This window comes from Muntiacus reevesi, chromosome 9, assembly GCF_963930625.1.
Source record: "Muntiacus reevesi chromosome 9, mMunRee1.1, whole genome shotgun sequence".
Lineage (NCBI taxonomy): Eukaryota > Metazoa > Chordata > Mammalia > Artiodactyla > Cervidae > Muntiacus > Muntiacus reevesi.
Window position 1 is genome coordinate 8,695,086 of NC_089257.1, and position 12,055 is coordinate 8,707,140.

Here is a 12,055-nt window from a genome sequence, read left to right on the forward strand (position 1 = left end):
AACACATGAAAAGATGCTCAACATCACTCATTATCAGAGAGATGCAAATCAAAACCACAATGAGGTACCATTACACGCCAGTCAGGATGGCTGCTATCCAAAAGTCTACAAGCAATAAATGCTGGAGAGGGTGTGGAGAAAAGGGAACCCTCTTACACTGTTGGTGGGAATGCAAACTAGTACAGCCACTATGGAAAACAGTGTGGAGATTTCTTAAAAAACTGGAAATAGAACTGCCACATGACCCAGCAATACCACTTCTGGGTATACACACTGAGGAATCCAGATCTGAAAGAGACACGTGCACCCCAATGTTCATCACAGCACTGTTTATAATAGCCAGGACATGGAAGCAACCTAGATGACCATCAGCAGATGAATGGATAAGGAAGCTGTGGTACATATACACCATGGAATATTACTCAGCCGTTAAAAAGAATTCATTTGAATCAGTTCTAATGAGATGGATGAAACTGGAGCCCATTATACAGAGTGAAGTAAGCCAGAAAGATAAAGACCATTACAGCATACTAACACATATATATGGAATTTAGAAAGATGGTAACGATGGCCCTATATGCAGGGCAGAAGAAGAGACGCAGAAGTACAGAACAGACTTTTGAACTCTGTGGGAGAAGGTGAGGGTGGGATGTTTTGAAAGAACAGCATGTATATTATCTGTGGTGAAACAGACCACCAGCCCAGGTGGGAGGCATGAGTCAAGTGCTCAGGCCTGGTGGGCTGGGAAGACCCAGAGGAATCGGGTGGAGAGGGAGGTGGGAGGGGGGATCGGGATGGGGAATATGTGTAACTCTATGGCTGATTCATATCAATGTATGACAAAACCCACTGAAAAATAAAAAATTTAAAAAAAAAATGTAAGGCAAACTTTGTGGTCAAGAAGTGATCAGTTGTTTTCTGTTCATTGGCTTTTTAATGGATTTGCATGTAGTATATTCTTTTTGATCAAGGTAGGACTTAACACTAAGGTGATGAAGGAATGTACTACTGAGAACACACACTTCTCAGTTTTATTCCAGTCACTCATGAGGAATTAGGTAGTATCCAGGTGGTTGTCTACCTGACTCCTCTGTCAGATGTAGTAGCCATGCTGGGTTCCATAAGCAGATTTTTAATAAAACATAACTTTTGATATAACAAAATGAATAGGTTAACATGTTCACTATTTTCCAAATTATGTAGTGGTATTACTGGTGATATTTAATATTATCTTAGCTGATAAACAGACGTGGCTTTACAGCACATTGCAAAATATGTTGAGAGTAATTCTTTTTTCAATTTTAGCTCAATATCTTTGTCTACATTAAAAAGGGAAAGTATTAACTTAATCATATTATGTCATTATATCCCTAAGATGCGTTTTTTTAAACATGAAGACATTATATCCATAGTCTCCTTTTTTTTAACATGAAGATGACAGGGTTGTATCTTCAAAATTACATGCAATTTATACCATAAACTCCATAAAAATTAATGTTTTGTTATATCTTTAAATGTATCATCACAATTGCAATTAATAACTAATTTATGAAAAAATATTATATTGCATTCCTTTGAGTGGAAGTACAAGAAACTAAAGTGACTTAAAATTCATTGAAAATAAGTAAGTCTAGTTATTATGTAGCATAACAGTAAAAGTACTCATCTAATCCAACCATATGATTTTCAGTATTGAATGAATTGATTTAAAGTAAAGTGACTATCCCAAACCACAGAACCAGTAAACCACAGCATTTATAAACTAGATCTTCCAAGTCTCACTATGTATATCATTGCTTTGTACAGGAAAGGGGCAAGTATTAGAAAAGACAACAGTAAATGAATTATCACTATTTTCATCCCCTGAAAGGTGACAGACTCCCAGATCACTATAAAACATACTATGATAATTATAAGAAAAGATGCATGGTGTAGCATGTCCATGCTTTGAAATCACTTTTACAACATCAAGGTTTCAGTCCAAACACTACAGATATTAATGCTTTGATCTAATAAAAATATGTTATCAGCTCTCCTGAAGGCACTAGTAGAATAATGACCTTCATGAAGGTTAAAACACTGAACACATAAGTGAAGAAAAGAAAACATAATTAAGTAAAAAATCAAGTGGTGATGCAAAAGCAATAAGGTCAAAATTAGATATGACGAAGATAATAAAATAAAATGGAGGAAAAACCACTTTTATCCAAGCATTGGTAAACTTCTGATGCTAGAGATAGGATATTGGTCACCTAGATGTTTCCAATATTCAGATGTTTGATATCAAGTGAAATAATGTAAACTGAAAGTTGGCTACTTTTTTGCTTCAGTTTTTTATATTTATGCTTTATACAGAAGAGGACATTTAAATCCAAAAAGACCTTCCAGTTTAGAGTGCATAATCAATCATCCTTTTTGAATCTGGGCAGTTGTCACACCTTATTCTTGATGCTTTATATGTTTTACTTTCTTTTACTATTTGTAATGCAATCTTAAGTATAAAAAGGACTGTTTTGGATTTATTCATTCACATGAGTTGTTCTTGGTTGTATAACACAATGTACTTTAAACTTGAAGTGCAACAGCTACACCTGTGATATAGACACATCTTTCCAGGAAATAATGAGAGAACACATGAGTTTATAAAACAAAATCCATACATAACAATATCTTTTCTTTATATTCTTTTTTCTTTGAATAAAGGCACAGACATACATTTCAATGAAATCACTTGAAATAAACGAAACCCAAACAAAACCCAAAGTGAATTTTTGTTGAAAAAAAATAAAGTCAACCTGGCTATATCACTGGTTGTCTGCAAAATTTCTTGATATTTAATTTTAAATAAGTAATCCGTTATTTCACACCACCAATATTAAGTTAAAAAGTTAATTTGCACCTGTTGTAGTACTGCTTAACTGTCCTATTCACCCTTCATGAGTTGCTATCAGGGTTGTAAAACTATTCTTCAGGAAGTCAAGTAGGATCTGTATGTATGTATATATATATATACATATATACATATATATATATATATATATATATATATATATATATATATATATGTATAATCAGCCTGTGACTAACCATACATTTGCTTAACCTGAGTCTGATGAATCTAGACAATTCTAGGCAACTGATATTTTAAAAAATAGGAATTTCTTCAAATATTAGAGTTTGGAGGATCACTGACAATCTGAAATTTTCATCATTTTTAAATGTATTATCCAAAGCACACATGCTGTTTGTAATACACTATCAAAACAGAACTCATTTGAACACTTGCTAAAATGTTTTATATACCACAACCAAATATATAACCTTAAAGTAACACAATTAATGCCAAATAGAACTGATGAGCCTAAAACAAGTACTGTAAAGACTATTACCTGCAGATAATTTGCAGATGGTCTTAAGTTAGTTTTAACTTATTCAGGAAAATGTCTCGGTCACACAACTCCCCCCCCCCCCACTTCATTTACACAGTTTGCTAACCACTCACTAGCATTTACATATAGACTTAAATTAAATGTAAGCCTATAAAGCAGCGATTCAGACAAATCTAGATCAGTTCTCTAAAAATATCTTCAAATATTGCTTGAATTTTCAGGAAGAAAAACCCTACTGTTATACAAAGTGAGTGGTGGTTTGAATACCCCTGAAAACTGTCCTGTGTTCACAGAGAAACATTTGTTCATCCCACAAGAAGGTGATCTAGGATTCTAAACACTGATGACTCACCAGCACCTGCTCATATTCAAGAGTAAGCAAGAACTTTTTGAAATATTGCTAAAGTGGCATTCACATCCATGCCCTCAGAGTCATCTCTGTGATGCCTGTGCCTGAAAGAAACTTGTTCTACATGAGCCAAACATAACCTGAGAGGAAGCTGTAAGAATAGTTTAACTTAAAAAGTTAAAGAAATTGTTTTCCCAAAAGCATTTCTTAGAGATTCTAACCAAGGAACACTAATCAGTTGTCCAAGATTATATTGCACAGCCTTCTGGGAATTCTCAGAATATAACTGTATTTAACTTTTTGTTTAGCCAAGCTCTGGGCACTGTCTCCAGAGGTCAGCACTGTTATTCAGACCCAAAGCAGCTCAGTAAATTCTGCCAGTTCTGTCTAATTTCCTCCTGTGAAGAACAGAAAAGAACCTAGTAACCCTTTGGGAGCACCGAGTTTGCTTTGAAGAAGGCCTCTATTTCCAAGCCAAAGAAGAAAAGAAGTTAGAGGAAAATCAGAAAGAGATATTTAGAGTCCCAACATTTTCTACGAACCAAAGCAACGTAAGACGCATAAGAGTCAGTTAACAATAAATCAGTCACCTGTCACTTCACTACTTCCTGGGACCAGCAGCAGCACCAGCAGCAATGCAGCGCCAAGGCTGCAGTGAGCGTCGGGCTGTGAGAGAGGAAGGAAGAAGAGTCATCTGTGGGGCATCCCTGGCAGCTCACTGGTTAAGACTCTGTGCTACCAACGCAGGAGACAGGGGTTCAATCCCTGGTTGGGGAACTAAGAGCCCACAAGTTTCACGGTACGGCCAAAATAAAAGTAAATAAATATTAAAAAAAAAAAAAAAGAAAGAAAGAAAGAAAGAAAATTGTCAAAATATTTGAAATTTAAAACAATATTCCTATTCTTATTGATAGGTTGGAATAGGCTCCACATTTGTTTATTGAAGTTTTAAATAGCTTAATGAAGTTAGAAACCAACAAAATATATGTATTTTTATCCCCCTTACTATTGAGCACTTTCCATTCAGTAGGTTTAGTCCTGCAGGGTGTATACACTCAGAACCATCTGCACAAATGGGCCCCAAGGGCAAAGAATAAATCAAAAGGAGATCACAAAGTAGTTTTATATGAATTAAAATAAAAACAAAATATATCAAATTCTATACAATGCTGATAAAGTATTAATTATAGGGAGATTTGTTGCACCAAACATCTATATTGGAAAAGAAAAATATTCTCACATTTGTCCTCAATTTCTGTCTAAAAATTAGAAAGAACAAATAAACAAAGAAATAAAGATCAAAGTGAAAAATCAAAAATAAAAGCACAAGAAAATACAGTAGAGAGAAAAGGAAAGCAAAATAAGTACTCTAACGCTGATAAACATCTAGCCATGTGACTCAGGAGCAAAGGAGAAATGACACATATTACCAACATCAAAAGTGAGGCATGATAGTGCTATGAATATACAGATATTAAAGAGCTAATAAGTAAATAATATAAGCAATTTTATGCCTAAAATTTCAACAATCTGGATAAAAATTTTAAAAATTAGCAGATGATTTGAAAAGACAATTCACCAAAAAAGATATTTGAATGTCAAATTAGTGGGTGAAAATTTGCTTAACACCATTAGTTATTTATGAATGCAAATTAAAGCCATAATGAGATGGCAGCTCACGACTCTAATAAAGGCTAAAATTGAGAAAAGTGACATATCAAGTATTGAAGAGCATCTTGAACACTCATAAACTTCTTGTGGGGAGGTAAACTGGTACAATCACTCACTTTTCCAAAGTAGCTTGCAGTTTCCTAAAATGTTAAGTGTGCATAAGACTAGCCATTTCGCTCCTACATATATACCTTTCAAGACTATATGAAAAATCAGTAAGTTGTACATTAATGAACATAGCAGCATTATCTGTAATAGGCAAAAACTGGACCTACCCCAAATGTCTATCAAGAATACAGTGAAAAAGCAAATTGTAAAATTTGCATTCATGGGATTTGCATTCAATTCCTCATCAATCAAAAGGGATGAACAATTAATGCATGCAACAATATGGATTAATCTTTAAATCATTATTATGAAAGAAACTAGTGAATGCAGAATGTATACTGTATGATTAAATGTATATAAATGTCTAGAGAATGCAAACTAATCTATAGAGACGGAAAGCAAATCAACAGTTGCCAGAGAAAAGGGGTCCAGTAAAGGGCAAGAGGGAAGGCTACAATGAGCACAAGGAAACTCTTTGGAGTGATGGACACTCTCATTGCTTTGATCGTGGGGATGGTTTCAGAGGTGTATACATTTGTCAAAACTGAACAAATTGTGCAGTTTAAATATGTTCAATGTATGATATGCCGTTAGAAATGTTGAAAGTAACCTAAGATTGAGGGGATTAGTAACTAAAGAATGAACGTAGAGGAGGAGATCTCTCCTCAAAATTGGGAGTCAGCACTGGCGCAATTCAAAATTGGAGCCACGTGCTGTTGTAGCGGCAGCCAGAACTGCCACCGTCAGAGAACAAGCAGGAAGTGCTTTTCTAAAGGCTAAGGTTGGCCAGAGGATACGCAGAGACTGAGCACAGAGAACAAGCTGGAGACAGGGTGTCTGTGGTCTGAGGTGTGAATAAACTTTAGAGAAGAAACTAGGAAAACAACAACAACTTGGACCTAGGCTGGAAGATGTTGACTGGTGAATGCTCAGACAGAGCACACGTGTTGGAGCCTTGTCGTGGAGGCAGGCACAAGTCCTGGGATGCAAATGTCTGCTCCACTAGGGTCTGATGGTGAGCAAGGTGACGGCCAGCTTTGTCTTGGGGCTGTGAACTTGCTGAGAAAACGTGTGCTTGGGAACAGTTTTGGGAAGAGGAGAAGGATCCAGAAGGAAACAAAACAAACAAATAATTAGTGATAATAAGGGAATGATAGAGGATGAGATGGTTGGATGGCATCACTGACGTGATGGAAATGATATGAGTAAGCTCTGGGAGTTGGTGATGGACAAGGAAGCCTGGTGTGCTGCAGTCCATGGGGTACCAAAGAGTCGGACATGAGTGAACTGAACTGTTCAGTCATTCAGTCGTGTCTGACTCTTTGTGACCCCATGAACCACACCACACCAGGCAGCCCTGTCCATCACCAACTCCCGGAGTGCACCCAAACACATGCCCATTGAGTCGGTGATGCCATTCAACCATCTTATCCTCTGTCATCGCCTTCTCCTCCCACCTTCAATCTTTCCCAGCATCAGGGTCTTTTCAAATGAGTCAGCTCTTCACATCAGGTGCCCAAAGTATTGGAGTTTCAGCTTCAGTGAAGCTGAACACTTCAGCTGTATGTACACAAACACTTGGCAAACACACATGCACAAACACTTCAGCTTCCTGGGTGAACACCCAGGACTGATCTTCTTTAGGATGGACTGGTTGGATCTCCTTGCTGTCCAAGGGACTCTCAAGAATCTTCTCCAACACCGCAGTTCAAAAGCATCAATTCTTTGGCATTCAGCTGTCTTCATAGCCCAACTCTCACATCCATACATGACTAGTGGAGAAAACCATAGTCTTGACTAGATGGAACTTTGTTGACAAAGTGATGTCTCTGCTTTTTAATATGCTGTCTAGGTTGGTCATAACATTCCTACCAAGGAGTAAGCGTCTTTTAATTTCATGACTACAATCACCATCTGCATTGATTTTGGAGCCCAAAAAAGTAAAGTCTGACACTGCTTCCATTGTTTCCCCATCTATTTCCCATGAAATGATGGGACCAGATGCCATGATCTTAGTTTTCTGAATGTAGAGCTTTAAGCCAACTTTTTCACTCTCCTCTTTCCCTTTCATCAAGAGGCTCTTGTGTTCTTTTTCACTTTCTGCCATAAAGGTGGAGTCATTTGCATATCTGAGGTCATTGATATTTCTCCTGGCAATCTTGATTCCAGTTTGTGCCTTCTCCAGCCAGCGTTTCTCATGATGTACTCTGCATATAAGTTAAATAAGCAGAGTGACAATATACAGCTTTGATGTACTCCTTTTCCTAGTTGGAACCAGTCTGTTGTTCCATGCCCAGTTCTAACTGTTGCTTCCTGACCTGCATATAGGTTTCTAAAATTTTCCCATTTCTTTCAGAATTTTTCAGAGTTTGTTGTGATCCATGCCGAGCCAGCCGGCTAAGGAACAGGTCGAGGACGCAATCACCAGAGCACCTGAGAAAATGAAAGACTAGGAAAGATGGGGTTGAGAGGGACGGAGTCAGCTTGTGACTGATTCAGACAACTTTATTGAGGGGTAACATACATATATATGCTCACAGGATTCACCAAATTTTAGATCAAAGACATGCATACGTGCAGAACTGCAGACACTAGTTTTAGCTCATGAATTTTATCTCAACTCTGAGACTAGCAGAGAATGGCACTGGCGTCTTACAATCAGTTAAAGATTCACAGGAGCTTGATAATCTTGTCAGAGCCAGGAGAATGGGCAAATGATGGCTGCAGCAATTTCCTTGAGGGAGGTGAGAAAGGCCAATTTGCACTTGAATAAATCAGGGGTGGCGGGTCAGAGAGAGACCCTTTTGATCTCTCTCAGGGCCAAGAAGGGGCCTGAGCAGTCAGGCCGGCTCCCCGCAGAGCCACACAGTCAAAGGCTTTGGCATAGTCAATAAAGCAGAAATAGATGTTTTTCTAAAACTCTCTTGCTTTTTTGATGATCTAGCGGATGTTGACAATTTGATCTCTTGTTCCTCTGCCTTTTCTAAAACCAGCTTGAACATCTGGAAGCTCAGGGTTCACGTATTGCTGAAGCCTGGCTTGGAGAATTTTGAGCATCACTTTACTAGCCTGTGAGATGAGTGCAATTGTGCAATAGTTTGAGCATTCTTTGTCATTGCCTTTCTTTGGGGTTGGAATGAAAACTTACCTTTTCCAGTCCTGTGACCACTGCTGAGTTTTCCAAATTTGCTGGCATTTTGAGTGCAGCACTTTCACGACATCATCTTCTAGGATTTGAAATAGCTCAATTGGAATTCCATCACCTCCACTAGCTTTGTTCATAGTGATGCTTCCTAAGGCCCACTTGACATCACATTCCAGGATGTCTGGCTCTAGGTCAGTGATCACACCGTTGTGATTATCTGGGTCATGAAGATCTTTTTTGTACTGTTCTTCTGGATATTCTTGCCATCTCTTCTTAATATCTTCTGCTTCTGTTAGGTCCCTACCATTTCTCTTTTATTGAGCCCATCTTTGCATGAAATGTTCCCTTGGTATCTCTAATTTTCTTGAAGAGATCTCTAGTCTTTCCCATTCTATTGTTGTCCTCTGTTTCTTTGCACTGATCATGGAGGAAGGCTTTCTTATCTCTCCTTGCTATTCTTTGGAACTGTGCATTCAAATGGATATATCTTTCCTTTTCTCCTTCACTTTTTGCTTCTCTTCTTTCCACAGCTATTTGTAAGGCCTCCTCAGACACCCATTTTGCTTTTTTGCATTTATTTTTCTTGGGGATGGTCTTGATTCCTGTCTCCTATACTATGTCATGAACCTCCATCTATAGTTCATCAGTCACTCTGTCTGTCAGATCTAGTCCCTTAAATCTAGTTCCCACTTCCACTAAATAGTCACAAGGGATTTGATTTAGGTCATACTTGAATGGTCTAGTGGTTTTCTCCACTTTCTTCAATTTCTAACTATTTCACCAAACAGATATCAATACTGAAAAATAATGTCTCCTTTATGAACCTGTGGTGGTGTAGTCACTCAGTTGGGCCCAACTCTTCCAACCCCATTGACTGTAGCCCACCAGGCTTCTCTGTTCATACAATTTCCCAGGCAAGAATATTTAAGTGTGTTGCCATTTTCTTCTCCAGGGAATCTTCCCAACCCAGGGATCTGAATCTGTATCTCCTGCATTGCAAGTGGATTCTTTACTGCTGAGCCACCAGAGAAGAGCTTTATGAACTTACATTTTCTTAATTTTCTGCATGTCCAGAGAATATCAGCAATTTGCCTGGTCCCCAAGTTTACATGTGAATGATTATGAAAATTCTCTTTAGCCTCATAGTTCACTATGGGTTAGAGAATTTGACACTTATATTTCTTCATTTCATCACCTCTGACATTTATAAAGTCGACAACTTGAGTTCAAATCATACTCAAAGCCGTAGAACTCTATGATTCCAAGCCTCCATTTACTCTTGCATAAAGTTTTTATTTAACATATTGAGTTCAGTTCAGCTCAGTTCAGTCACTCAGTCGTGTTCAACTCTTTATGACCCCATGAACTGCAACACGCCAGGCCTCCCTGTCCATCACCAACTCCCGGAGTCCACCCAAACCCAGGTCCATTGAGTCGGTGATGCCATCCAACCATCTCATCCTCTGTTGCCCCTTCTTCTGCCCTCAATCTTTCCCAGCATCAGCATCTTTCCTAATGAGTCAGCTCCTCACATCAGGTAGTCAAAGTATTGGAGTTTCAGTTTCAACATCAGTCCTTCCAATGAACACCCAGAACTGATCAAGTAGAAGAAATCAATTATGCTTTCCTTCTGAAAATATCTTTTGACAACAAACTTTTCTAATAGCCTTTTTCATCTCTGTGTTTCTCAGAGTGTAGATTAAGGGGTTGAACATAGGAGCAATGATGGTATAAAAGAGAGAAAATATTTTGTCCTCAGGGAAAGTGGTAGGGGGTCTGAGGTAGGCAAAGATTGAAGGACCAAAAAATAAGACAACCACAGTGATGTGAGACCCACAGGTAGAGAGGGCTTTGCGCCTTCCTTCAGCTGAGTGGTTTCTTAAGTTGAATAATATAATGACATAGGACCCAAACAAAAGAACAAAAGTTACTAAGGCAACCATACCCGAATTGGCAATCACAAGGACACCAGTGATGTAAGTATCAGTACAGGCAACTTTCAACAAAGGAAAAATGTCACAATAGTAGTGGTCAATTTCATTGGGGCCACAGAAGGGCAAACTGACTATCATAGAGAACTGAGAAAAGGCATGGACGGCCCCACCAGCCCAAGCAGCCACGATGAGGAGGTTGCACCTTGTCCTGTTCATGATAATCGTGTAGTGGAGAGGCTTGCAGATGGCAACACAGCGGTCAAAGGCCATGACTGTAAGGACGAAGACCTCGATGATGCCAAAAAAGTGCATGGTGAAGACCTGCAGCATGCAGTTGCCGTAAGAGATGGTTTTCCTTCCCAGGAGCAGGTCACTGAGCAGTGTGGGCGTCACAGAAGAGGTATAGCAGATGTCCATGGAGGATAAGTGGCTGAGGAGGTAGTACATCGGTTGGTGAAAAAGGACACTGCATCGGATGGAGACTAGGATCAGAAGGTTTCCCACCAACAGGGCAACATAACAGAATAAGAAGAACACAAAGCAAAACATCTGTATATTCTGGTCAGAGGAAAGCCCCACAAAAATGAATTCCGATACATTCCTCTGATTTTCCATATGGTGAGTTTAATGTGTATTATGCAAAAAAATTGTTGAGTACCTGAAAGAAAAATCAGCACATGCATTTGGGTGAAACACTTACAGTAAAACAATAGCAAGTTTACTGTAAAATTATAACCATTAACATATCATTGAAGCAAATTCATAAGGTATTTACTGTACTCGTTATGGGAAATTATAGACTTTTTTTGCCCCATAGCTTCCTTTTGTATCGAAATATTCTATCCTATTGATGGAATTAAATATGTATTCTCTTCAGTGTTCCTCAGCTTTTAAATTTAATGATTAACATATCACTATTTCCTAAAGGGGAAGGGAAAATCACGGAGAAGGGAATGGCTACCCACTGCTGTATTCTTCCCTAGAGAATCTCACGGCAGAGGAGCCTGGCAGGCTGCAGTCCATAGGGCCACACAGAGTCGGACACAACTGAAGCGATTAAGGAGCAACAGCATAATATTTAGGGCAAAATGAATATTTCTTTACTCATTTCTGGGTATGTGACATATTGATATATTAAACAGGTGTTTTTTTGTACACGATACAGTTTTCATTTTATATAATGTTTCTTTCTCCAACAGGATGTTGACTACCCTCTGCATTTTCTTCATGCCTAAGTGCAAGAATATAAACAAATTTATGACCTATTTTTCTGAATTTTTAAATGCTTGAGTGGAAAATTTATTTGCAAAACAGCTGATTTCTTTGCCACTAGTGAAAGAAACATAAGTCAAATAAGTTTTATAAGTCAAATCAATCATATAAATCAAATAACTAGAATACATGATCACAAACACTGGAAAGCTGGCACCCTAAAAATAACTGTAAAATATATGCACCT

The 12,055-nt window shown here is 38.2% G+C and overlaps 1 protein-coding gene across 1 annotated transcript; it reads right to left on the bottom strand.

Moving 5' to 3' along the window:
• Positions 1-10,275: 10,275 nt before the first annotated feature.
• LOC136175487 (olfactory receptor 4P4-like) lies at positions 10,276-11,211 on the bottom strand. Its single transcript, XM_065945768.1, has one exon. The coding sequence runs from the start codon at positions 11,209-11,211 to the stop codon at positions 10,276-10,278; it is 936 nt and encodes a 311-aa protein (XP_065801840.1).
• Positions 11,212-12,055: the final 844 nt, after the last annotated feature.